General features: G+C 38.8%; 3 protein-coding genes across 3 annotated transcripts; 1 reads left to right on the forward strand and 2 right to left on the reverse strand.

Annotated features, from left to right (window-relative positions):
- Window positions 1-2944: 2944 nt before the first annotated feature.
- LOC131638390 (rRNA-processing protein fcf2-like) lies at window positions 2945-4724 on the reverse strand. Its single transcript, XM_058908949.1, has 6 exons — window positions 4544-4724; window positions 4200-4437; window positions 4056-4116; window positions 3597-3674; window positions 3384-3499; window positions 2945-3277 (listed from the first exon to the last, which is right to left on the reverse strand). The coding sequence occupies exons 2-6, from the start codon at window positions 4433-4435 to the stop codon at window positions 3166-3168; spliced, it is 603 nt and encodes a 200-aa protein (XP_058764932.1). The 5' UTR covers window positions 4436-4437; window positions 4544-4724; the 3' UTR covers window positions 2945-3165.
- Window positions 4725-6582: 1858 nt separating this feature from the next.
- Window positions 6583-13167, reverse strand: LOC131638397 (uncharacterized). The gene is made up of 6 exons (XM_058908955.1): window positions 12972-13167; window positions 12711-12843; window positions 9047-9150; window positions 8676-8820; window positions 8454-8594; window positions 6583-8260 (listed from the first exon to the last, which is right to left on the reverse strand). Exons 1-6 carry the CDS (start codon window positions 13010-13012, stop codon window positions 6914-6916), a joined length of 1911 nt encoding a protein of 636 aa, XP_058764938.1. The 5' UTR covers window positions 13013-13167; the 3' UTR covers window positions 6583-6913.
- A 2435-nt stretch (window positions 13168-15602) lies between these two features.
- LOC131638391 (uncharacterized) lies at window positions 15603-16886 on the forward strand. The gene has a single exon (XM_058908950.1). It carries the CDS (start codon window positions 15603-15605, stop codon window positions 16884-16886), a length of 1284 nt encoding a protein of 427 aa, XP_058764933.1.
- The last annotated feature ends 10902 nt before the right edge of the window (window positions 16887-27788 follow it).

Raw genomic sequence — 27788 nt, forward strand, 5'->3', positions numbered from 1 at the left:
CCAATAAGGAGAGTCGTCGTTGTTGCAGAAGAAAATGGGGTAGAAGAGGAAAGAGAATGACAATCAGTTGAGAACGATGAATATGCAAGGGTTGAATTTGCAGAGAAAGAATCTGATGAGAGGGAAAATTTTGTGTTGCACAAAATTTTATAAGCATCCAAAGAGGAAAGGCAGTGTAAGAATTTGTTTAAAACACATTGTTCTATCAAGAACAAGATGTATAATATGATTGTGGATAGTGGAAGCACGGAATCTGGTATCGCATAAATTGATAGACTATTTGAAGTTGTCCACATAACCCCGTGAGAAACCATACATCGTCGATTGGGTAAGCAAAGGCTCCCAAGTTAAAGTAACACTAACCTGCAGAGTTTCTATCTCCATCGAAAAACATTATACATAAGAGGTACTTTGTGATGTTCTTGATATGGATGTTAGTCATATTTTACTTGGTAGGCCTGAGCACTTATCACTTATCGAGGACGGGATATTGTTATAATGTTTACATGGGGTATATATAAAAATTGTTATGACTCATGTTTTACACTTAGATAAGAATCCTAGAGGAAAGTAGTCTAGTTTCTTAGTGATGCCACAGAGTGAAAAGGAACTTGGTGTAGCTGTTAAAGAAACATAATTTTTCTGTCCAGTACTTATTAAAGGGGTGATGGGTGTTGTCAAGGAGGAACCAACAATTTTAGAAGAAATGCTAAGGATCCTAGAAGATTTAAAGGAGTTGACCGGATACGAACTACCAAACAATTTATCTCTTATACGGGATAAACGCAGGGAAGTTAAGGTTTTCAATGTGGGAGAAGACGTGATGATGTTTCTGCGTAAGGAGAGGTCTCCTGTTGGTACTTGCAGCAAGCTGCAACCAAATGAGGATCTTCATCAAGAAAAGAACTCGGGTTCGAGTTCTTCAAAAGTGAAGGGAATGATGTATGAAGATTGGTTGCGCGTATCAAAGAAGAAAATGTGCGTCGAAAAGGTTCGGCAGGATTTGTGCAAGTTTTGCGTTTGATGTCAGAATGACTCTTATTTTACTTTTTCAGATATGGAATCAGCTCACCAGTTCAACTCATGGCTTTTTTAAGATCTATGTGATTTGTATGCCAACTGAGTTCGTTTCAAGCCCGGAAATAGAATTTTAATATTTTCCACAATTTTAGCAATTTCTTTCCCCACAATTTTAGCAATTTCTATTTTATTTCTGTTTTTAAATATTTTTTATCATTAAGGTTTCTTTTCTTTACTTAAACACCTTTGGGTATGACCGTCAAGGTTATCTTTGATCATAATAAAATTCAAGTATTTTCTCTTTTGGTGGATTACAAAACTTTATCTGACAAGTTTGTCGCTTGCAAACTTGTTTTTTCGTTATAGACTTAGCGCTTGCTAATCCTACGTGATTATGACTGCGTCACTAGATAACTAGCTACAAAGGCATATTCATTAGTAATGGGTTCCTCCTGATTGGCCTCATAGGCTTCAGGGGATTCATAAATAGGGGACATGTGGCCCCGTGAAGTAGATGTCTGAGACAGACGACTCCATAAAGTATAAGCAGATGGTTGTGAACCTCAACCTCGTGAACCATTAAACAAGGTAGCATCAACTTATGGCCTCATGATTCTGCCTCTAGCCCTCTCACATCATACAGACGTGTGTTAGAACTCACAACTGAGCCTAATTTTGTCCTAGTTGTTTTTCAGTTATTGTACTTGTAATAAAACTAGAAAATCACATCAAAATGCAGCCAGGTTAAATTTGAAAATACATCTTTAAAACCTGTTCAGACAAAATCTGGAGATGCATTTCCGAGTTAATTTGCGAGTTGCGGAAATGGCAGAAACCCCATTAATGCCCTCAAATCCAACTTAATGGGAATGCATGTCTAAAAAAGCTACCTTTTCGAATGTATTATTATCTAATGTATCTTAAACGACCTATGTTACCTAAAATATCATTCAAAGCTCAAAAAAAAGAAAAAAAAATGAGAAACTTGTGAAATGAGAGTTGTAGATGAAAAGCTTGAATGAAGTGAGTGACTTTGCAACAAATGAAGTATAATGGAGAGAGTGATCTTGAAAAAGAAGTTGAAATGACTTTGCAGCAAAAAAAGCTCAAATGAGGTTTGGATGCGTTTGCAACAAATGAAGAAGGAAGAGGGAAGGGTCTGGCGTGAGATTATGAATAAAATGAGCTCGAATATGCATCTCCGTAAAACTCACTGAATTTTGAATTACGGAGATTTACGAAAATGCATCTCCAGACTCACTCTAATGTTAATACAGACACGCATCTTCAGATTAAATTCTGGTAAAATAAGGGTGGCTCATCAATTTACGTTAAAGAGTATGTAAAAAAATACGCGTCTGGAAGATGTATTTTCATATTCTAAAAAGATTTGTGACTTTTCACTGTGTTGAGGAAACACCCCTAAGGTGACAAAAGTTATCTCTAAATTGTTAGCATCATAGGTGGAGTAGTGAAAACTTAAAAAAGCAAGGCCTTCAGCTCTGCTGCAATCATAGGTGGAGGAGTTGGAGGCATGAAACTTAAGCAAATAGCTAGATTTAACTTGGCTTTTGTTTATGAGTTCATATGTGAGGAGTTTTTTTCTAAGAGAAGAATAATTTCATGGATATGTTGAGTTATGAGATATTTTAGGGCTTTAAGTTTAATCTATGTTGAGTTGTGAGATCCTTTAGGTTGACCGGATTCGGTGAATCTAAGTCTTTGTTCTTCCGTCAGTTTAGAGTAGATTGGTCCAGTAAACTTCGATTATGTTCAACTATTTACTCCCTTGTACTTAAAAATATATTACATGTGTTGGTTTTAGTTAAACAAATATTAATATGATTTATTTAGAATACCGTTATTAATTATAGTTAGTAAAATAGTTAAATAAAATGAACCTTAATAAATAAAGGTATAGCTGTAGAAAAATAATAATAAATGCTATATTAAAATTGTAAATAAACAACTATCTTAACACAGAAAAAGTAAAAATGAAACACTTTTATGAGACAGGGAGTAAACACTATAAGTAATTATAACTAATTATAAACTGCTATAAGTAATTATAAACTGTTTCATTGCATTAATTTCCTGGCATGTGAACAAAACTGAATGTAATAAACTCCAAAAAGTCTGTCAATTTCAGAACTTCCTCCTTTCTTTTGCCCGTTTCCAAGTACTTTGGCCATTGTTCTTCCACTTTTTATTCCCAGCTGGTTGCCTCTGCTCTTCGATTTCTTGAACCTTACGCTTCCTACAAAAAACGTTGATATGAAGTAAAGTTAAGCTCAATAAAGAGATTGCATTGCATGCTCTTTCAAACTTAACCGGGAAAATATGTTTTCCAATGCCGATCTTACCTGTAAGCTGAATTATTTTGATCAGCAAGCAACTCATCTGCAAACGACTCTTTCCTCTCTTTCTTTGTTAATCTTCCTGAGAAGTAGTCCAGCGAGGAACCTACAATTGTTCCTATCTGATCATATATAAACAATGGTAAAAAAAGTTATAGATGAATCATCCAGAAATAAATTTTTTATGGGACTTTCAAGTTTCAACAACACTGAACTTACCTGAAAGTACTTTGGAAGAGTCTTTGATTTTGAATCACCCTTCTTGTAGTGCCGTTTTGGATCAATGACATCCCTCAACTGTGACCATCAACCAATGTATACATATTAAAGTATAAGTATCATATTTCCATAAATGAAGGCACAAATAGATAGCTCAAGACAAATTGACGGATGCATTGATATCCATGTTAGCAAATATCGCATAAATGTCTACAATTATAATGTTATTGAAGTGAACTGATGAACTATGGTTTTAAATTTCGCCCTAAACTCTCAGTATAAGGAAAGTTGCCAGAAGGTTTCAATTCGATGATTGCCATCAATAGTCAATACTCTTAACAAACATATAAATTTAGATCACCGGCAAGAAGCATGAAACCAATACTTTAAAAAAGGATAATTAACCACTATAATCGATATGAGAGATTAATTAGAACATAATGTCGAAAACTCAATCACCTTTAGTAACTTCAGTTCTCTCTGCAGTTCAGGGGTCATGGTTTGAGCAGGCATGTCAAACCTGATAAAGATTTAAATATAATTAGATAACTCCTCCATTATGATTTCTAACCTAAAAACACACACAAATACTTTAGATCATACCATCTTTTTCCAGCAGTATCTTTAACTTGCTGTCTCAATAACTTATTTAATTTTCTGGGATCATTGGGAGGAACCAATAGCCCACTAACCAATTCTGAATTTGGTTTCCAAATAGTGCTATGCGTTCCCTTGGCTTGAAATTGGGCTTGAGAGTGATCATTTGTAGCCTTTGACAGAGAAGTAAAAGGCAACTTCGGTTGCCATGAGAGTCCAACCACCGGCTTTTTCTCCGACATTCCTGAATCAATCAAGTGATGCAAATGATTTAACATCAATTTAAATTAGCTTATGCATATATATTCGTACTGTTGAGGATTTGAGAGAGGTGAATTTTAATAGTTTACCTAAACGAATTATTGCGTTCTAACTTCCGACGACAACCAACTCCGTCAACGTTTCCGGCAACCTTTGGTTTTCCGGCCAGTTGAGTTCAGTGTGATTCCAATTTGTGGTTTCAATGGAGCAACTGAGTTGTATTGCTATAGGATTTATTTATTACTATTTTTTTGGAATTTAGGGTTTTAATTGATTTTTTTGGAATTTAGGGTTTTAATTGACAAATTGTTGTTTTATCATATTTAGTTAATTATGGGCCTCTTCGAAAGTGGGGTGAATTGGGCTTAGCCGCTTAGGCATAGAATCTCATGGTTCCAGATCTTCTTCATCGAAAATTTTACTTCGTACTCTTATAATTAGTCTTATATCCCCACAATTTTAAAAAAATAAATATTAATTCTGCTCTTTAATGTTTTTAACAAATTTACCATTTCACTCATTTTTTATTATTTACCAAAAAAAAAATCAGAAAATTGCATCCTTACACATGCGATCTAAAACACCTTGAGAAAGTCATCTGGTATGTAAATTTATACACCAGAACACTTAAACAAAGACTTCTAGTTTAAGAAAATACGTTTCGGAAGACTTTAAAAAAGTGTTTCGGAATTGCTCGAACCAAACCGGAACACTTACCCAAAGTCATGGGAGCAAGGCATGCGAAAGACTTGAAACTTTTCGCAGTTGCACCAACCTTCTTGTAGTAGAACCCGATACTCTTGTGCAACATTGAAAAGTCCATAATAGTCAATGGAATATCTCATTTCCTTGGACACACGTTCCATCGGGAGCATGCACCGGCAGTATTTCTAATATAGAAACGGTGTCAGGAGCATAAATCTGAAGCGCAATCAAGAAAGGTGGAAGTTGCTTGTATGAGTCCTCCCAATTTCCATGCACAATTTCAATTACCTTGATTTTCGCTAATCACACATTTCTATAAGATGGAGTATAGTTGTATGTTGTAACGATATGAAAGATTATCGTTTTCACCTTCAATGACGGTTCATTGCTCACAAGAGGTAAGATTTCTTGACATATATAAATCATAACTTAGCTTTCGATGATCTTGAGACATCTCAACTTAGCCCTAACTTGGGCCAACTTGAGGAATACAACGCAAGCGATCCACTAATCCCACAAACGTCACATTATCGTAGCACCCAACAACAAACATATGGCCATAACACACCCCAAGCAACAATGTCTTTTTCCCAAGCCAGTTCAAATGTCGAGTGCTACCAACCAGAAATTGTGTTCCCATCACCCTCACCACCACGACAAAACTTTGATGGTATGGGCAACCAACTATTTGATAGCAGGTACCCGAGACAATTAGTGGTTTGACGGAATACATGAACAACAAGCGCATTGAAGAGCTATTACAAGGGCAATCTACCTAAACACAACAGGAATCTCAAAGGGTTAGGGTCAATGTGTTCAACGTGTTCGGAGACGCCTACGTACGAAATCATGGATCCATACAGTGATGATGATCATTAAAATATCTGTATTGTTTTTTTTATATTTGTAATCTTGTTTTATCTTGAATGTTTAATATATATTTTTCGATTGTTTAATAATTATTATATATTTAATATTACTTAAAGAAAATTAGAAAAGAAAAAAAAAACTTAATTGGACTTGCACTAATTCTAAATGGCGCATACTCTTAAATGAATGTGCTATGACTGTATGACACCATGGGGATGGCGCCTATGTATAGGGCTCCACCCAAATCCACCCAAACCTAGTTATTTTGGTAAATTTTCAAAAAAAAACATTTTTTTTTGTTTTTTTTCTAAATTTAGTTATTTGTATATTTTTTTCATAAAAAACTTAAATTATTTTTAAAAATGATTTTATATTTTTTTTATAAAATACATTTTTTTGAAATTAAAAAAAAAATCTATTTCTTAAAACTAAAACAATCAGACCCTATACAACACCCCTTCAACTTCAACATCGGTGATACTTGTGTTAAAACTTCAAGAAATTCGACACGATGGAACATCTACTTCAAGTCTAAACTACGTTTATCCTAAACTAAGTAGAAAATTAAAACATTGTCAATTACTGTGGAGAACACTTTTACAGTCATACAAGGTTTGAAAAAATATGAATTGATGTTGTAGATTGCCACCATTTAGTAAAAATGGTGACTTGACAATTGCACACCATCAACACAGGCATAGCCATGGCTGATTAATAATACTACAGCTATGGAATAGTCACCAAATTGTAATCAAATTAACAAAGCATCATACCATGCAATTTTCTTCATCAATACCCTATCGGTACATCATAGTAAAACACGGTGATCACATAACTATGTTGATAAGAGAAGAGTATTCATTCATGTATACTATTTCGCACTCTCATGTTCCTCTCAAGGATGCAAGCCTAGCAGCTAAATCATCATACTCAGGTAAATTGGGATGCACATGTCGAGCTTCTTTTGATTTATCCGGCTGAAACGAAGCAGCTCGAGTAAACACTTTCTTGACTTCCATCTCTTGTGATTGTTCATGAGGAAGGGAAACTGATCGAGGTGCTCGAGGGACCGTCTCCGGTGTCTTATCAGGTCCATCATCCATTTGGTGTGCATGGCGACTTCTAGACCTTCTTCTTGCTTTCTCAGGCCCAGCAATGGATGATGGCTTTTTGCTATAGTGCATCAGTAATCTATCTATTACCCTTTCCTCTTCATCTTTTTTATGTTGCTCATCATCAAATAAAATTTGTAAGCCACGTCTTGATTCGTCTCGTCTCCTGCTCCTTGATTTACTCGCAACTTCAGAATCTTCCTTAGTAGCATCATTGTGAGTAGACCGTGATTTTGAGTGCTTACGCCTCACAGATTTTGGTTTTAAAACAGGAAATTCCTTAGCATATTCATGATCATGGAGTTCTTTCTCATAGCCCTGTTTACTCTGTTGTGCATTTCTAGTGGCCTGCAAATCTTGTTCAGAATTATCCAAATCAGATCGGATTCTCTCTGTCGTAGAAGCAGCATCCGGTTTTTGATGTATTGAAGGATTTGTAGAGATGTCGTCATTCTCAAAATGTGGAGATACTAACTCAGTTCTTTGTGTGTTGGTCTTGAGTTTAGAATTAGGCTTCACGTAAGGTGGTGGGATGGCATTACTGTAGTGTGGTTTTACCCTAGGAGTTTCATCCTTTTGAACCTTTCGCTGAGAGATATCAGGATCAGGTAGGCCACCATGATTAACAGCAAATGGCTCATTCAAATTGTTCTTGGAATGAAATCCTGCATGAATTGGAGATTTCCTAGCAGTGGCTGCATCCTGGCTTTCTCTCACACGAACGGCATTCCCCCTTCTATCATGTAAATCAGAACCATCTTCGAATTGTTGTACTCTCTTATCCTGAGAAGAAGAACCTATTGTTTTTAGCATACTACCTTCTTTCCAGTAGCCACCTTTAGGGGAAGTAAGCTCTTCTCTTCCAAGTAACGGATTGCCATGGCTATCCCTCAGCAGACTGACTTCATCATACTTACTTGTAGGCTTGAATCCTTTTTCAGGCTTAGATTTGGGATGAAGATAATTTTCATCTCCTTTTGAAGAGGCAGCTTCCTTGTCATTCCGAAATTTGTGTCCCTTGTTAGAATAGTCGGGACTTTTCGCTAACAAAACCTCATCCTTACCTTGTAAAGGTTTATTATGACCAACTGAATGGTCAGGCTTGTAAGTATTGTGGCCCTGCACAAGCAAATGTATTTTATTGTTAAGGTATATTGGCTTGTACACAAACATATAAGCATTTGTTAAAAAGATTTCCCAACTGAAAAATAAAAATCTCAGGAAGAAAGTAGTTATGTCAATAATGGGGAAAAACGTTAACTGCATCAAGAATTGAAAAAATTTTAAAATTGTAAGAGGTCGAGGAGAACACCTGTGCGAAAGCAGAGGATTTTGACATCCTCAGCTCAAAAGCTTTGGAATCCCACTTTATTGAAAATTCTGAAGAAATATCTTGCATCAAGCGAACCTTCTGCTCCAAGGTAAAAGACTTTGGATTCAAACTTGCAGCAAACTAACAATTAGCAATTTAACAGTCAGTTCAATAAGTCATAAATGTGTATAATTGTAATGATATAAAAAAACTGAGAGTGACCTCCTGATTGACATAACATTCTAGGGAGTTTCCATATCTCTCTTGAAATATTTGCCGAAGGTCGCGTAACTCTGGTAGATCAGAAAATCTAGCAGCCGCAACAATCAGAGACGCTATAGCTTCCCTGCATTCCTCGGGGCATCCACTGTAAAAGATTTGAAACGTTCATTAGTCATTACTCATTTTCATGCTCCATAAATTTAAACCTAAAAATAAAATCTACTTTCATGCCCGAGCAACTAAAATAGACACATCAAGCCTGGCATGTTGCTTTTATCAATTATCAGTCAAGATTCAAATGAAAAAACACCCATGAGAAATAAAAACATTGCATTTACATCTAAATCATAACCATTTAAATATATTTATACCTCAGTTTCTGCAGCACTGAAAGGTGCTTCAACACAAAATCACAGGACCACTCAACAAAATCATAACAAGATGTCAATGTCAACTCAGCAATGAGCCCTTCAGCCTGTAAAACCATCTCATGAATAAAGATAAGAGTTAAATTAAGAAAATAGTGTGTTTCAAACACAATAATTATTGCCAAGTTTAAAGTTCTCATAAGTTCTAAGGTCACTATCTGTTAGGATATTGGTTTGGGCCTTAGTCCAAACCAAATAAATAGGAGTTAGCTCAATTAGTTAGTTTTTATTCCGCAAATAATTAGGAGTGGCTTAGTCAGTTAGTTTTTATCATCCAAATAAATAGGAGTTAGTTTAGTTAGTATTCCCCATATAAATAGGAGTGTATGGGGCAGTAGCTAGTATGATTATTATTTTCTGATTTTCCTATTAGGGTTAGGGTTTGGGCAGAGAGAGATTCATCTCTCCTCTGAGGAGCATTTGCTCTGGGATTATAGGGATCAGTATCTGTAATAGTTCTTAGTTCAATCAATATTATATTTTTCATTTATCTTAATTTGCGATCCCTATCAATTGGTCCGACCTACCGGATCGTCGAGGTGCCAGCATTTGTGTCATTCAAAGATGATTGCAGAAGAAGAAGTGTTAGAAGAAGGAATGGTTGAGAGAATTGACACAATTGAATTGAGAATGGGAAGATTGGAAGAATCGATTAAATCCTTTAAGTTGGAGTTTCGTCAATTGCTAAGGACAGAGATGGCTAAGCATGTGGGGCATATTCCCGTAGAGAATCTTAGCTCTGATTGGAGTGTGTTTCCGATACCAAATGTTATGAAAGAGAACTGTGGAACAGAGTTTCATACAGATGCAAAGTCGGAAAAGGGAGATGCAATGGAGAAGAAGGAAACCAAAGGGGTGAGCAAAGATGCGATCCTTGTGGCTGAGAAGCCAGAGAAGGGACTGATGAAGTCAAAGAGTTTAGAGTCATTAATATCACCTCCATCTCAGAAGACTTTGACCGCGTCGTCACCGGTCAGATATTGTTGGAAGAGGGTCCCTCCCCATTCCAAATCATCATATTCGTGGAAATCATGGATGGAGTTTCTACATCTGACGCAAGCCAAGGAGAAGCACGAAAATTATATATTGGTGGCTCGCACACTGCCGCCGAAACCATCAGACATTGGTTCATTCGTGAAGCACCTTCTAAAGCAAAAACCGTCGGCCAAGCCGCCAGATCTCAGCGAATCCGTGGTCAGAGAGAGAGTAGAGAAGAGAGGAAAGATGAAAAAGATGAGGCGTCGCATGTGCATGCGGCTGCCGCCGCCAGATCCGCCATATGCAGGTTACAATATCAGTTTAGCGTGCATCATGGTTGCTGAAGGAGGGAAGGATCCAAAAAAAGTTGAGGCAAAAGCGACAATTTCAAAGGGGTTTTAAAGAGAAAAGCTGCAGACCATCAAGAGATAGTAAGAATGAAGATGTGCAACAGGTTCGATTATTTGAAGTCGGTCTATCAAGTTCTCAACAATGGGATCCAGGGAGATGCAAAAGCTATAGTAGTGTTGTTGTTATCTTTCAAGAAAATGAACTCCAAGTATGGTTTGTGGTTTGCTGAAGTGCAAATTTGGTCTTGTTTTAGACCCATCATTACCTTGCAAGGGAAGTGTTTGGCATGTCATTGTTATATGTTGAAGGACATTTTCTCATCTCAACCTTGAGGACAAGGTTGTATTTTTGGTTGCCGGTATTGTTAGGATATTGGTTTGGGCCTTAGTCCAAACCAAATAAATAGGAGTTAGCTCAATTAGTTAGTTTTTATTCCGCAAATAATTAGGAGTGGCTTAGTCAGTTAGTTTTTATCATCCAAATAAATAGGAGTTAGTTTAGTTAGTATTCCCCATATAAATAGGAGTGTATGGGGAAGTAGCTAGTATGATTATTATTTTCTGATTTTCCTATTAGGGTTAGGGTTTGGGCAGAGAGAGATTCATCTCTCCTCTGAGGAGCATTTGCTCTGGGATTATAGGGATTAGTCTCTGTAATAGTTCTTAGTTCAATCAATATTATATTTTTCATTTATCTTAATTTGCGATCCCTATCACTATCAATTCAAAATAAGCAATTACAGCAGATAAGATATTCAAATTTCCAATAAATTAATAAGAAAAAACACAATGTAATACACAGTTCTCATCTCACTCAAGTTCCATTCTATTTTTAATTATAAACCAAATTAAACAAAGTCTCAAATCGCCAAAACATCATCAGAATTCAGAATCCATTCTACATTCTTTGTTGATTAGTAGAATCAAACGAGGCAAAAAAACTCAGCATAACTATATCAAAATAGACAGTGGAAAACACAGTTCTCATCTGACTCAAACTCCATTCTATTTCTAATTATAAACCGAAAACAAAGTCTCAAATCGCCAAAACATCATCAAAACTCAGAATCCATTCCACATTATTTGATTATCAGTAGAATCAAGCAAGACCAAGACTCAGCATAACTATTTCAACTGATTTGAATAAAAAAAAACACAGTGGAAAAAAAATTCTTATCTCACTCAAGTTCCATTCTATTCCTAATTATAAACCGAATAAAACTAGTCTCAAACAGGGTTATCAAATATCCGCCATGGCGGCGCAATGATGGATATACATGTGGTTTTTGGGCTCGCCGTAATGGTTAATATTGGTCAATATTGCGGGTTTTTTTGCCATAATCCGCTATAACGGCGCTGCAAAGTAGCCAGTGTGGCTTCATCCACCATCGACAACACTGGTCTCAAATTGCAAAAAACATTGTCAAAATTCAGAATCCATTCTACATTCTTTGACTAGCAGTAGAATCAAGCAAGACCAAGACTCAACATAACTATATCTATCGATTTAAACAGAAAAAACACAGTGGAAAAAAAACTACTCCCATCTCACCCAAGTTCCATCCTATTCCTAGTTATAAACCTAATAAAAACAAAGTCTTGAATCACCAAATCATCATCAAAATTCAGAATCTGTTCTACATTCTTTGACTAGCAGTAGAATCAAGCTAGACCAAGACTCAGCATAACTATATTGATCGATTTAAGCAAAAAAAAAAACAGTGAAAAAAAAAACTGCTCCCATTTCACTCAAGTTAAATCTGATTCCTAGTTATAAGCCGAATAAAAACAAAGTGTGTGTTTTATCCTGCAGTGAAAAATTTGATTATTAGTGAATTGATTTTGTAAAATTGATTATGCCTAAAAGTGAGTTGAAGGTAAAGTGATTTATGTTTGAATAAATTCTTACAAAAGTGAGTTGAAATTTCAGTGTAAAAATCACGTTTATACTCAAAAGCTACATAAATCTTGACTTCAAGTAGAATCAATTCTGAAAAGCCGAATCAATTCTACTCGAAACAACAAAACATGTCAAAATCAAATCTTTACATCCATAATCAATTCTAAATGCTCCAACTGGGAAACTAAACATGCAAAAAGTCTTGAATCACCAAATCATCATCAAAATTCAGAATCCGTTCTACATTTGACTACCAGTTGAAACAAGCAAAACCAAAACTCCGAAAACCTATATTGATCGCTTTCAGATAATAATCTCACATAACTGAATCCATAAATTGAAACGACAACAACTAAACCAAAAACAAGAAGCAAATTACCCTTCCATAAGCATTAACATCCAATCCATTCGCCAACAGATCAGCAATATCTTTCTTGAGAAACTTCTCCGTCGCTTTCCTCTTCCTCCTTACCACATCGATCCGATTCTTCGTCAATTTCATCAACGATTTACTGAACAAAAAAACAAAATCAAAAACCGCATCATAACCACATTTCCATAAACTCTTCCAATTCTTCTCTACCAAAACCTAAATCAAACATGCAAAAAATCACAAAAACAACAAATCGAAACACCGAACCATTTCGCGGCGAATCCACGGCCGAGCAAGCCGTCGAACATACTGGAAGATCGGTGCAGCGTCAAACTCGGTAGTTAGACTCAGTGAACGATTCAACTCGGAAGCTCAGAACGAAAGATTCGGCATGTTCGGTTTTTGAGTCGAAAGAGTATTAAATAACACAGAGCTCTCTCTATGTAGTGGAAGTTGACGAAGAACTGGAAAAGAAAAAGAAAAAGAGTAAAATAAAGACTACTTTTTATATTTTTTTAATGTTACTCAATTACTAAAATGGCCTTCATTGAAATATTAATACTAACACTTTTTTATATCACCACTCTATAATTTGGTTCGGGGTCAGTTTTGATATCAAATAGTTTCAGTTCTTTTCTTATTGTAGTTGTGGAGATCGGAGCGTAATTTTTCCTATCAAGTTCAGCGTCAACCACCACTAAACCAATTAAGAGTTAATATTAATAACACTTTTGTTTCTGTGTTAAAATTGTTATTATTGTATAGTTTTAATTTAAAATAATATAATTATAAATGAAATTAATGACATTCATTTTAATTTTGACTAATTAATAGAAACTAGTTAATTTAACATACTACTTTAGTTTTATTTTCCAAAAATAAAAATTAAGGTAATAAAATTTTGAAAGTTATTCAATTTTGAAAAAAAATCAAATCTCACTTTTATATAATAATTTCTTGGAGTAAAGGATATTTCAGAAAGATGTTACCAAATAAGAATAATTGTACACTCATTATTGTGAAATACTTTCTTTTTTGTAAAAATACAACTTTGACAAATAAGTTTATAGTAAATTTTATTTTCATTTTTTAATAAAAATTATTTTCAATTTTAAATGTAATATTAATTTTAAATTTTTATTATGTATCTAATTAATATTATATAATAATGAAAAATAAAACAAATTATAATAAAAATATTTTAATAAGTTCCGTTAAATAGATCGGTGAAATGTGGTTATGACAATTAGGATTTGTTAAAAAAATTATGAATTGAACCGAATTATCGAACTGAACCGAATTAAATTTAAAATAATCAAATTATTATATTTGATTAGTGAATCAAATTATATTGTACAAACAATTCTAGAATCGAACCGAAATTGAAACCAAACCAATCAGTAACTGAACCGAACTAAAACTGAAAGGACAAAACTTAGGTATATTTCTTTAGGTGTGATTTTTACTATTTTCCAATGAAAATATGACAAGTATATAATTTCCACTTACACATAAACATATTTCTCCTATTTTCGCTCACTAAATAATATTTAAGTATATTTGTCATATTTTCATTAGAAAATAGTAAGAACCACACCTATAGAAATGTACATAAACTTTGTCCAAACTGAAAAATAAAAAATACTAAAAACAATTTTTTTTAATTTAAAAATAGTTTAACAATTCGATTCTTTAATAAATGATTTGGTTTCGTAAAATTAACTTTTAACAATTCGGTACGGTTCGTAATTTCAAAATAACTTTTCAAATTAATAGTTATGGTTGATTTCGATTCGGTTCTATGTAAATTGAAATAGTTCAATTTAGTTGGAATAAATTTTTATTATAGTTTAATTAAATTCCGTTTGATTTTCTCTAAAAACCATACCATGGACCTGACCATTATATGATGGACCTGACCATTATATGGTTTGAATATTACACACAGATAGATTGTATTTAATTTTCCAATTTCATTTTATTATATAGTTTTATTTTATCTCAACATTATCTTCTTTATATTGGTAAGAAATTAATTTTCTGACACTGTCAAACTTTAATAGCATGATGTACTTAATTTGTTCCATTAATGTTTGTATTTTCAATCATATTGGAATGTTTTGGTGGTGTACAGTGTACACCATTAGACAAAATAGCATAATTTTTAAGTATTTGTCTTTTTCCATCAGTTATTTTCATATTTGGTGTCACATTTTGATGCATACGTATTAACGTTAGTACTTTGTAAGGGAGTTTTTTAATAATAGAATCAAGACAAAATTGAGGTGGGATATTTGCTTGATTAATGATGTGATTATTTTACTAATAACTTATTAGATAACAAAAATGAAAAAATAATTCATTTTCATAATAATGGTCATTCTATTTTTGGTTCATTTTGACAGTTTCAGATACTGTTTTTGTTTGATCGATTACCCACCAATTTTAGTTTCAAATGTAATAAATTATTAAAATAGTTATAGTGCCTTTGATGGAAATGTTTTTATCTATACTCAACATCCTTGTCTGGATTAATTATGCATTGAATTTAAGTATGATGAAAAACATCAAATTACATAAATGATGTAATGAAACATGTTTCATAGACAATAAGTTATTGTAGTTTACCCACGTGTTTCTAGTGAGAGAAGCTCTAACCTCTCTCTAAAAACTTATCGTGTTTTCTCCCCTCCTCTACCCTGTTAGGGTTTTGCGCGGCGGTCTTTCACCTTCCAGTCTATCTGGTTTTTTCACTCCCAAATCTATTTTGGTTTCCCCCCATCCGTTTTTTGGGGTGTCTCTTTGTAACCCTTGTGCGCTTCCGGATAGGGCTTTCAGAAGGCCTTTTTCAGTGATTAGTGTTGAGCTGCCCGCGTGTGGAGAAGGAAGCTGATAATCATGGATAGATGGAAGAACATCCAACTGTCAAAAGAAGAAGAAGAAGGTATCACTGTGGAGGTCGAAGAAGGATGTGAAGAAGAGGTCTTTCAGCGAACATTGGCAGGGAAACTTTGGTCTGATAACAACTTCAATTCGAGGGCTTTTACCAGTACAATGATCAGTGCTTGGAGGCTGAAAAATCCGGTGGAAGTCCAAGAGCTGAATAAAAATCTATTTCTGTTCAGATTCACGACGAAGAGAGATTTAGAGGGCGTCCTGAGGAATGGTCCCTGGAGTTTCGACAGAAACCTCTTGGTCCTTGCTCGCGTCTCAGGAGACGAACAACCGTCAGATCTTAATATGCACTTCGGATCTTTTTGGGTCAGAGTTTACGAGCTGCCATTGATACTCAGGTCGGAGGCAATGGCAAAGAAGTTGGGTGGTATTCTGGGAGAGTTTGAGGAGATGGATCTGAAGGAGGCTCACAGAAACGGGAGGTTCTTGCGCATTAAGGTGAAAATTGATCTCAAATTGCCTTTAAAGCGGGGTACGGTGGTGAGATTCAAAGAGAAAAACCTGCGAGTCCATTTTAAATATGAGAGATTACCAACTTTTTGCTTCGTGTGTGGTCGGGTAGGACATCAGTTAAAAGATTGTGAATCGGTTGGAGACCTTAGTGAAGAAGGATTTGAAGATTTGGAAGAACAGGAACTATCCTATGGGGTCTGGTTAAGGGCGTCGCCGTTACCTAGAGTCCAGGAGGAGTCTCAAAAGAAGGGTTCTACTTCGAGTTCTTGCAGTAAAAGTCTGTTCAACATATCGTCGGGGCAAAGTAGATGCGAATCCAAAGAGAAAGACAAGGAGGTAGAAGAGGGTGAAGTGGAACAAGACAAGAGGAAAACAAAAGTATCTGAAGGAAGGAAGGGGGAGGCCTCAAAGGAGATAGCAGTAGGTTTGGTTAAAGGAAAGAACATGTTGGAGATAGAAGCCATGGCGGAGTCGTTAGGGGCTGTAGACATTTCAAATGTGGGGGTGAAGGAAAAAATCACCAAAAAAGGGGAGTCAGGAAGGAAGAAGAAATGGATTAGGAGGCAAGTTGTTAGGAAGGGGATTGGCTCTATCGGAAAGAAGTCTGAGTTAGAAAGCGGGAAGAGGAATTTGGTGGACGTGATGATCCTTGATGGCACTATTGAGGAGTGTGGTAGCGGGGAGAAGAAGCTGAAGAAAACAGATGATGCAAGAGTAACATGCTTACCTGAACCAGAGGTGGTGTTGGAAGACCAACACCGCCTGAAACAATGAAAATATTAAGCTGGAACTGCAGGGGGTTAGGGAGTCCCCGTGCAGTTCGAGCCTTGTTAAGGCTCTTCCGTGTCGAAAATCCCGATGTGGTGTTTGTTATGGAATCGAGGTTAAAAAAAGGGGAAGTGGAAAGGGTTAAAATAAGGAGCGGTTGTGATTTCTGTTTTGCTGTGGATTGCAACGGGTTGGGGAAGGAAAGGGCAGGTGGACTCATTCTGTTTTGGAAAGAGGTGGTGCAAGTTAACATCACTTCTTTCTCTCTTAACCATATAGGAGGGGAGGTGATAGATGGTTTTGATAATCAGGTCTGGCACTTTAATGGTATTTACGGTTTCCCAGAGGAACACAATAAGAGACGTACTTGGTCTTTAATTCAAGATCTTAGAAGTAGGGGAGGATCCAGAGCCATATTTTTTGGAGACTTGAATGATGTGGTGGTGGATAGTGAGAAATTAGGAGGTAACTCCAGAACGATGTCTCAGCTGTCGCATGGAAGACATACTCTGGATGCGTGCGGGCTCCTGGACCTTGGTTTTGAGGGGCATAAATTTACATGGACAAATGGGAGGAGAGGGGAAGAAAATATCCAATGTCGTCTCGACAGATGCGTGGCTACAGAGGAGTTCATACACAGATTCTCGCCGATAAAAGTTCACCACCTCTCTCGTTTTGGTTCCGACCACGCGGTTATCAAAATTGATTTGGAGTCGGACTTAGGTGAAAAAAGGAGGCGTAGGAGTCATATTTTCAGATTCGAAGAAGCATGGAGCCAGGATGCTAAGTGTGAGTCTTTGATCAAAGAGTTGTGGGGTAGCCAAAATGGACAGGTTGTGAATAAGCTGAATGGAATGCAGCGCCTTGGGGATTCTTTCAAAGAGTATAGAGTGGGGGCTATCAGTAAAGAACTAAAGAGATTGGAGAGTATGTTAAACAGTGGTGTGGAGTGGGATACTAACGAGGAGTCCGGATTGCGGTATAAGGCTTTGTTGGCTCAACGTAATAATTTGCTGAAAGTGGAGGAAGTTGTTTGGAGACAGAAGAGTAGAGCTCTTTGGCTGGAACATGGTGATAAAAACACAAAGTTCTTCCACAAGAAAGCGGAACAAAGAAGAAAGACGAACTCAATTTCAAAGCTAAAAGACAAAAACGGAGTTTGGCGTAGGGGGGAGGAACAATGTGAAAAGCTGTTAGTCAGTTACTTCACTGAGTTGTTTACTACGTCGCTGCCCACTAATATTTCGGAGGTTTGCTCGGTGGTAAAAGGTAAACTTAAACCTCATCACATCAGTTTGTGCGAAGAACGCTTTACAATAGGAGAGATTAGAGAGGCGTTGTTCCAGATGCATCCGCTAAAAGCGCCTGGCCCCGACGGACTTCCCGCGCTCTTCTTCCAAAAGTATTGGAATCTTGTGGGTCCGGATGTGTGTAGTTTAGTTTTGGAGGTGTTGAACAATAATAGGGATCCGGGGGAAATCAACAGTACTCTCATTTCTCTTATCCCTAAATGCAAAAACCCCTCTTGTCCTAAGGATTTTAGACCGATAAGCCTGTGCAATGTGGTGATGAAGATCGTGACGAAATCCATCGCTAACCGCTTAAAACGATGCCTGCCCGAAATAGTTGATGAAGAACAAAGCGCTTTTGTTCAAGGGAGACTCATAACGGACAACGCACTTGTGGCGATGGAGTGTTTCCATTGGCTTAAAAAGAAGAAGAAAGGGAAGCGTGGGGTGATGGCTCTCAAACTCGATATGTCTAAGGCGTATGATCGGGTGGAGTGGCCGTTTGTTATTGGAGTTCTCTCCTCTATGGGTTTCCCCTCACACTTGGTGAATGTCATTCAACGCTGCATTTCGACGGTTTCCTACAAAGTTCTCTTGAATGGGCAGCCGTCGAATAGTTTCGTTCCCAGCAGGGGTCTCCGGCAAGGAGACCCTCTCTCACCTTATTTATTTATTTTGTGTGCAGATGTTTTATCCGGCTTATTGCGGAAGGAAGCTCATGAAGGCTCTATCCATGGCATTAAAGTTGCTCGTGCTGCCCCGGTCATAACCCACCTCTTTTTCGCCGATGATAGTTTGCTTTTTGCAAGAGCCAATCCGCATGAGGGTGACAGAATCATGGCCATTCTGCAAAAATACCAAGCCTCCTCAGGACAGATGGTGAACCTTGACAAGTCTGAGGCTTCTTTTAGTCGAAACGTGCGGGAAGATGAGAAAGATATGATCCGCTCAAGGATGGGTATAAAGACTGTCAACAGCCATTCGAAATATCTTGGTTTGCCGGTTGTTTTTGGGAGGTCAAAAAAGGAGGTATTTGCGATGGTTGTGGAGCGTGTTTGGAAGAAAATTAAGGGTTGGAAGGAAAAGTTTTTGTCCAGGGCAGGGAAGGAAGTGCTGATCAAGGCGGTGGCTCAGGCCATACCTAGTTATATAATGAGCTGCTACAGGCTGCCGGAGTCTATTTGTCATGAGATCGAAGCAATGTTAGCAAAATTTTGGTGGGGGGCTAGAAATGGCGAGAGGAAAGTTCATTGGTTGCGGTGGGAAAATTTGGCCAAGACAAAAAGAGGGGGAGGTATGGGATTCCGGGGGCTGAGCGATTTCAACTCGAGCCTTCTTGGTAAGCACTTCTGGAGGTTAATGTCAAATGAGGAGTCTCTGGTGGGTAAAGTCTTGAAGGGAAGATATTTCCCAAGGAACTCCTTAGAATGTTGTGGCCCAGGTTTTCAGCCTAGTTATTCATGGAGAAGCATTATTGGCACAAGGGATCTGGTACTAAAAGGGACTAGATGGAGGATTGGCAACGGGGAAAAAGTTCGCATTTACAAGGACCAGTGGCTTCCAAACATGCCTGGTTTCAAAGTGAGAGATACGGGACTGTCCCTTGGAGAAGAAGCCAAAGTGAGTGATCTTATTGAGAAGGACACTGGCAGTTGGGATCGACAACTGATTTTCTCTAGTTTTGAACACACCACTGCTTCAAATATTGTGAGTATTCCTCTATCGGCGAGAGGTATGGTTGATAAGCGAATATGGCATTTCGAGAAGGACGGTGAGTATTCTGTAAAATCTGCGTACCGTATATGTTTGCAGGAAAAAGAAGCGAAGAAGCCGGGTCCCTCCTGTTTGCCATACCAGGACCTTTGGAAAGAAATCTGGCGTGCCCCTGTTTTGAACAAAACTAGGAACTTTCTGTGGAGACTAGCGAAGAACATTCTCCCCACCAAGACTAACCTTTGGAAGAGAGGTATCAGGTTAGATGTCAGCTGTTCCTTTTGTAATACTGCTGCTGAATCTGCTGAACATTTATTTTTAGAATGTGATTTCGCGAGACAATCCTTCTTTTCTTCCATTCTGTCCTACCGAGTACCCTCAGATGTTGCTATTGGGGACTGGCTGTTAGATGTGTTCCGTTGCGGTGATAGTTTCAGCATTCGTATCATTTGTGTGTTGCTTCACAAAATCTGGTTGGCCAGGAATGATTTGCTATATAAGAACAAAAAGGCTTGTCCCGTCCAAAACGCAAAGGAGGCACTGGAGTGGTCTGAAGACTTTAGTAGGTGTGTGGTTTTGAAAGGGAAGGAGCAGAAGGATTTTCACAAGGAAGAGAGGAAATCCTTGGCTACGCATTTTATGCAGGTTGATGCTGGAGTTTTTGATGAAGATGTCGTCGCTTTTGGTTGCGTTGTCAAGAATCAGTATAATGAACTCTTGTTGTCTGCCTGCAGCAGACAATTCATTTCGGTTGAACCGGCCATAGCAGAAGCATTAGCAATTAGGTGGGGGCTGTGGCTTGCAAAGAGTTTGGGGATGAACAATTTCATGATTCAGTCAGATGCTCTCGCAGTCGTTGATTGTATCAATGGAATCACAAATTATGCTGTCATTGAACCGATTGTCTCTGATTGTAAGGAAATGTTAGATGGTTTTTCGTTTTCGTCAGTAGCTTTTATTTCTAGAGACTGTAATGTTTTAGCTCATGACTTAGTAAAGTGGGGCAAACTGCTAGGTTCAAGAACTTGGTTAGGGGGTTATCCTGATAAAAACCCGCCTGAGTCTGTTGCTTGTTTTCCTCATTAATGGAATTGCCTTTCATATCAAAAAAAAAAAAAAAAAAACATGTTTCATAGACAGTGAGACTTTGCCTAAAAATGGATTTTTTTTTCCTCCCTCATAAAAGAAAAATATTTAAAACAGTTGTGATTAAATAAAAAATAAGAGAAAATAAGTCATGCACTGACTGTAAAATAGTTTTACACTGTCAACCAATCACAACCATGCATCTAATTACACCTCACCTTTATTTTAAAAAAATTTTAATGACAGCATTTTGTTGATTTTTTTATTGGTTGAACGTGTAAAATAATTTTACACTGACAGTGTATGAATATTATTCTCAAAAAATAATTAGGTATTTACATACGAGATATTGAAGAAAAGACAATTAAATTTATTTTATAATTAAATAAGACTTGACAAACGAGTTGTCTCCCTAAATAACATAATCAGATTAGTCGATTTACTATGTGGATCAGAACTGATTGATTAAATTGAAACGGACCTAACATAAATCTGTGTCTAAAAAGATACCAGCCGACCAAGTTTGTCTTACCCATGATCCTTTTATGGAGAAGACCAAGAATTCAACGAGTTGTTACAAACTCAATAACCAATAGTAATCTATTGTAAAAAAAGAAAAGACTTTGCTTCGATAGGTAGAAACACTCTTCAACATCATAATTATTTTAATTGTGATTAGAGACATAGTGATTTTATTATACAATTAGCCTAGGTAGTTTGACCTTTGAAATTTAATCAATAAGAAAATAGCTATAAATTTTGGTGAGGAAAATATGTTGAACACACTTTCTTTTTTGAGAGAAAAGGTGAGATGTAATAAATATAAATAAAATGGAAAAGAGTGACAACTAAGTAAGAAAATTTATACTTTGTTTTGGCTTATGAAAAACAAAAATAGATGAAAAAAATAAAAGACTTATAAATATGAAGTTTTTTTATACTAAGATGTTTCGAATCGAAATTGAAATGATGGACTACTTATATGAGTTGTAAATTGTAAGTCACGAAAGTATGCCAGCAAGATTATCAGTCAAACCTTTAAATTATTGAATGAATCAAGAAAAAAAAATAGAGTAAAATATAAAAAATGTGTGGATCTTAAGCGTTACCTGTGTGCATATAATTTGATACTCTTGATAAATTGGAAACTGATACTCAAAAATAGGTGATAAAACGGAACTATTAGATATGTCCGTTCCGCGACACTTTAGTGCGAGGTGGGCTATAAATTTAGGCTCTTACTTTTAAATGTGATCGTTCCGTTTTATTTTTTATGCGGTCTTTTACGGACACATATATTTATATACATTTTTGTATCTTTAGGTCTAAAAGTAGCAGTCTCGTGGGTCTGACTCGTTCCCCTCACTTTTAGCGTATGGCATGTCAAAGTTTTAGATTTGCATCCTTAAGTGTGTCTGTCTCGCTTTATTTTTTTTGTGGATTTTTGTAGGACAAGTCTAAATCAAACAGACATGTCCGTTTGTCACTCCTACTTAGGGGTGGGAATAGGTCAGGCTGGATTATCGGGCCTATGACCTAGCCTATATAAAGTCAGACCAGGCCAAACTTATTTAACAAAAAAGTTAGGCTTAGGCTTTTTTTAAAAGCCTATTTAATAAAATTGGTCAGGTTTAGGCTATTAAAAAAGTCTATCAAACCTTATAGGCCGGCCTATATTTTCATATATATTAAAAATAGGCTAAATAGATCGGCTTATATTTGCATGTTTATTAGGAAAAAAAGGCTAAATAGGCAAGCCTATATATGCACATATATTAGAACAAAGGCTAAATAGGTCGGTCTATATATGCATATGACGACTTATAAGGTTTCTTAAATAATATGGATTAATTGAAAACCATAATGAAAAATAAGCTTTTAAATAGGCTTTCAGATCAGGCCAGACTCTTAAGCCTACTATAGGCCACAGGCCTTTCAAGTTTATCATAGGTCATACCCAGGCCTTATAAAGTCTAGCCTATTTCCACCCATACTCCTACTTAAAATTCAATTCATCTTAATTTTATTATATTAAAAAAACAATTTTATTATATTAAAAAATGTGTAAATTTCAGTAATATATTCTTCAAAACAAAACAAAAAAATTGTTTAAATTAATTTTTAATAGTTTTACGAAAAATATTCTAATCAGTTTCTAAAAGACATATACTAATCTAAATCCTGATTTATAACGTGTCAAGTATTAATGAACATGAATTACAATTTTTTTTATACTCAACGATAATTATAATCATAAATTAAAATTTAATTTCATTGAATAAATTATTTATTAAAAAAATTGATTTTTCTTTCAACAAATATGCCTAGCAGCTTTTAGAAAGTTTATGTTCAAAATATATTGTCATGAATACGTGTTTAGAAAGATACCAGCCGACCAATTTTGTGATATCCATGATCCTATTAAGTTCAATATCATAATTATTTTAATTGTGATTATGATTTTTTTTATACAACTAGACAAGGTAGTTTGACTTTCAAAATTTAAACAATGAAAAATAGAAAAGAAATTTGGTAAGAAAAGTGTTGTTCAACACACTTTCTTTTTTGAAAGTGAAACGTAGTAAATATAAGCAAAAGTGGAAAAAGAGTTGCACCAAAGTAAAAGTTTGTACCCTTTGTTTGGCTTAGTAAAAGAAAAAGACATGAAGGAAATAAAATAACTTAATATGAAAGAAAACTACTCAAAGATCCAAATTGTATTTTTATTGTACTATCACTCTTATATTAATACATGTTCTGGACTGGGCCAAGGCTAGGCCCAACACCGCTTTCGGCCCAATAAGCCTCAGAGGCCCATGTATAGTTCATGGCCTTCCGACACGCCTTGCTCGGCACCAACACCGCGCTCGGCGTTCATTCTCCCCCGGACATCATCCTTGCCGAGGACCCTGCTCCGCGCAGGGCTCCTTCATATCCAATCCTCCGAATAACTCGGATCCCACGTGGCTCCTAAAAGACCGCGTCTTCCCTTGGACTTCGGAGCGGTTAACCAGGACAGAGGGCATACACGCACCTCCGATATTTCCGCTCAGGAAACCTGGCAGTCTCCTAGTTGGGCTTGGGAATCCAACCCAATAGCGAGATCATGGCCCAGCGCTGGGGGCTATATATACCCTCTTCAACTAGAGGGTCAGGTATTCAATTCTTACTCACTTTAGCTAGTACTTGCGCTCCTCTGCTCGTCAACTTACTTTGGCATTGGAGTACCTTGCAGGTACACCCCCCCCCTCCTCCTCCTTCCTAGAAGATCCAGTCCGAGCAGCCTACGACGATTCTTCTGATCAGGTACGATCAGTGGCGCCGTCTGTGGGAAACTTGCTTCCCCATCTTTAAAGAACAAAGATCAAAGCTAACCATCACCAATCGTCATGGCTGACAACAACAACATCCCAAGCTCTGACCCTTTCCTCCTTCAAGAGCTGATCGAGGAATCCTCCCGCGAGCTAGCTAATCATCGTCGGGGGAGTCGTCGGCGACAAAGCTCCGGGCATGAAACCCAGGACACCCAGCTGCTGCAGGTCCTACAACAGGTCCAGAATGTTGACCATGTTCCTCCAGAAGGGCACGTTCAGAACGGCGAACCGATCCGAACGACCAACGTGCCGGAACATGCCCAGAATGTGAATGAAACCGACCCTCGCGACGGGCAACATGCTTCCTCATTCACCCACACCTCCGAGAGGCAGAGAGCCCGTCATGGAGAAGAAGAGGAGCCGCTCAACATTCCCGAAGGCACTGACCCCATTACCGTCCGCTTGCTCAAGGAAATACAACTGACCAACAGCCTCCTCAGAATTCAGGATGACCGAATTCACGAGCTGGAAAGACAGCGGCGACGTCGCCCTTCCCCACGAAGGCGCTACAGGTCACGCTCCTATTCCTCCTCGCGCTCACCGCCAAGAAGATACCGTCGGCGTTCCCCGTCCTCTTCAAGGTCTCCCCCGAGAAGACATCGCCGCCGGAGGACTCGTTCCCGTTCTCCACACAGAAAGAACAGGAAGAACCAGAAACCTGAAACCGCTGAACAAAGAAGCCCCTCCCCCGAACAGGGCCGTCGGGGTCCCTCCAAAGCAACGACGGGTAACAACCAAGAAGATCCCCGACGAAACAGGCACTACGATTCACCAGGGCCGAGCGACGAGGAGGACTTCCGCAGCCCCTTGTCCGCTAGTATACGGAGAGCCCGCCTCCCTCGGGGGATGGAAAAACCGCCAGCATTGGACCAATACGACGGAACCACTGACCCCGACGACCATATCCGGAGTATCGAAGCGGTCATGGACTATCACGTCGTCAGAGGCTCGATCAAGTGCCGCATTTTCCCGACCACCCTCAGGAAGGGAGCGATGAATTGGTACAGGAACCTCCCTTCGAACTCCATCCATTCTTGGACCGAGCTCAAAGAACTCTTCTTGAGCCACTTCACAGCCTCCCGACGGCAACCGAAATCGGAAGCCAATCTCGAGGCCGTAGTCCAAGGACCCAACGAGCCTCTCCGAGATTACCTTGAAAGATTCAACAAGGAGGCCGTCCAAGTGCAGACAAAAGACTACATGAAGAGGTACATCTTGGAACGAGGACTTCTCCCCGGCAGTGACTTCAAGAAAGCTATTAAGATCGAGAAGGTAAACTCGATGAATGACCTCCTCAGCAAAGCAAAGGTATTCATCGATTTTGAGGAAGGCGAGGCAGCCGCAATCAGAGCCCCGAGGGGCAGTGGCGCCGCTCGCAGCTCAAACCTCGAAGACTCGGGGTCGCGCCGAGGACAAGACAAAAGAAGGGACGACCGGGCCCGAGATGTCAAAGAACGGCGAGGACCAGCAGGGCGTTTCAACGACTACACTCCTTTGAACACCTCCCGGGAGAAAATCCTGTCCGACTGCCAGAACGCCGAGTTCAAGAAATCCAACATCAGGCCCCCGAAGTCAAATCCTACAAGACCGGGGACGGACAAGTCCAAATACTGCAAGTACCACAAGAGTCACGGGCATATGACCGACGAATGCGTACATCTCAAAGATGCCATAGAGACCCTGATCAAAGAGGGCCACCTGGCAAAATACACCAAGAAGGGAGAACCCTCCAGAAGAGACATCCCTCGAAACTCTGACGAGGGGAACTCACCAGACAGCAGACCGCTCCAAGTCGCGCTGTCCGTAACCCGACCGGAAGACTTCATCCCTTCAGTCGGCGTGACGACCGCCCTCAGCACCTGGGAACATTTCCCCACCGCAATGGTCATCTCCAACGGCGGCGACCCCGGCTCTCTCACCGTCAGTTCGGTCAAGAGAAAGTTCGACGAGCTACTCAGCGCCAATGCAGATCTCGGCCCTACTCTTCGGAAATTCCGAGGAAAGTCAGAGCCAATCACTTTCTATCTCGAAGAACTGCCCGGCGGAGCTCCAAATGCCACCATTCCCCTTCTCGTCCGAGCCAGAATGGCAAACTTCGATGTGCGACGGGTCCTGGTAGATGAAGGCAGTTCAGTCGACATTATGTACTCCCACCTCTTCCAAACACTGCAGCTGGACGACTCGCACCTCACTCCCTATGTGGGTTCCGACCTCCAAGGTTTTAACGGAGCCACCACCAAACCATGGGGCTACGTCGAGCTGATTGTCACCTTCGGGGAAGGGGAAGCGTCCAGACAAGTCAAAACCAGGTTTCTGGTAATCGACTGCAAAACATTGTACAACTGCATCATCGGACGCCCAACACTGGCCGAGCTAACTGCCGTGCCCTCCACAGTCCATCTGAAGATGAAGTTCTACACGAGGACAGGGAAAGTGGCCACCATCAACGCCGACATTGAAGCTGCGAGAAGGATCTTCGATGCATCCGTCAAAGGACTAGAGCTGATCGCTCCTCCGACCAGCTCCAACAAGAAACCAAGAGCCGAAGATAAGCGTCCTCGGGAAGATCAGGTTCCAACGGCCAACGTCAGCTCAGTCGACCTCGATGCAAGGTTCACACAAGAAGAACTGAAGACCGGGGAGGAAACACAATCGAATCCCGTCCGACCTGTTCCCGACGGAGACTTCGAGCTGATCCCCCTGGGAGACAACCCCAACAGAGCAGTGAAGATCGGCAAGGGTATCCCTGACCTGCCGAGGAAGCAACTCATAGCCTGCCTTCGAGCCAATGCCGACCTGTTCGCCTGGAGCGCCGCAGAGATGCCCGGACTCGACCCTGAGGTCGCCTGTCACCACCTCTCCATCAATCCAACCGCCAAGGCCGTAGTACAACGTAGGCGTCGGCAGTCTCCCGAGAAAGCAGAGGCTGCCGAGAAAGCTGTAAAAGACCTCCTAGAGGCAAGTTTTATTTCCGAGGCCAAGTACTCAACTTGGCTCTCAAATGTTGTACTTGTTAAAAAATCTAATGGAAAATGGAGAATGTGTGTTGATTATACTGATGTTAACCGGGCATGTCCAAAAGACGCCTACCCTTTACCTAATATTGATAGACTGGTCGACAACTCGGCCGGCTATAAACTGTTGTCCTTCATGGACGCTTATTCTGGTTACAACCAGATTCCCATGGCGAAATGCGACAAGCAATGCACGGCTTTCATGACCGAATCGGGCAATTATTACTACAACGTAATGCCCTTCGGACTCAAAAACGCCGGGGCAACCTACCAGCGGATGATGAACAAGGTCTTCCGAGGGGAAATCGGCGACACACTCGAGGTGTATATGGACGACATGATCGTCAAATCTCGAGAAGACTCCGACCACACACTACATCTCGAGCGGGTCTTCAAGCAGGCCAGGTCCTGCAGGATGCGCTTCAATCCGGA

The sequence above is a fragment of the Vicia villosa genome, unplaced genomic scaffold (genome assembly GCF_029867415.1).
Source record: "Vicia villosa cultivar HV-30 ecotype Madison, WI unplaced genomic scaffold, Vvil1.0 ctg.002304F_1_1, whole genome shotgun sequence".
NCBI lineage: Eukaryota > Viridiplantae > Streptophyta > Magnoliopsida > Fabales > Fabaceae > Vicia > Vicia villosa.

What these genes read in the sequence shown, in the direction of transcription:
- LOC131638391 (XM_058908950.1), top strand. Translation starts at nt 15,603, where the DNA reads ATGGATAGATGGAAGAACATCCAACTGTCAAAAGAAGAAGAAGAAGGT.
- LOC131638397 (XM_058908955.1), bottom strand. Translation starts at nt 13,012, where the DNA reads ATGTTCGACGGCTTGCTCGGCCGTGGATTCGCCGCGAAATG. An exon ending in ATGTTAATGCTTATGGAAGG is followed by an intron (nt 9,151 to 12,710) that starts GTAATTTGCTTC and finishes ATGGTTTTACAG; the next exon opens with GCTGAAGGGCTCATTGCTGA. An exon ending in AATGTTATGTCAATCAGGAG is followed by an intron (nt 8,595 to 8,675) that starts GTCACTCTCAGT and finishes GCTAATTGTTAG; the next exon opens with TTTGCTGCAAGTTTGAATCC.
- LOC131638390 (XM_058908949.1), bottom strand. Translation starts at nt 4,435, where the DNA reads ATGTCGGAGAAAAAGCCGGTGGTTGGACTCTCATGGCAACCGAAGTTG. An exon ending in GATACTGCTGGAAAAAGATG is followed by an intron (nt 4,117 to 4,199) that starts GTATGATCTAAA and finishes AATCTTTATCAG; the next exon opens with GTTTGACATGCCTGCTCAAA. An exon ending in CTCTTCCAAAGTACTTTCAG is followed by an intron (nt 3,500 to 3,596) that starts GTAAGTTCAGTG and finishes ATATATGATCAG; the next exon opens with ATAGGAACAATTGTAGGTTC.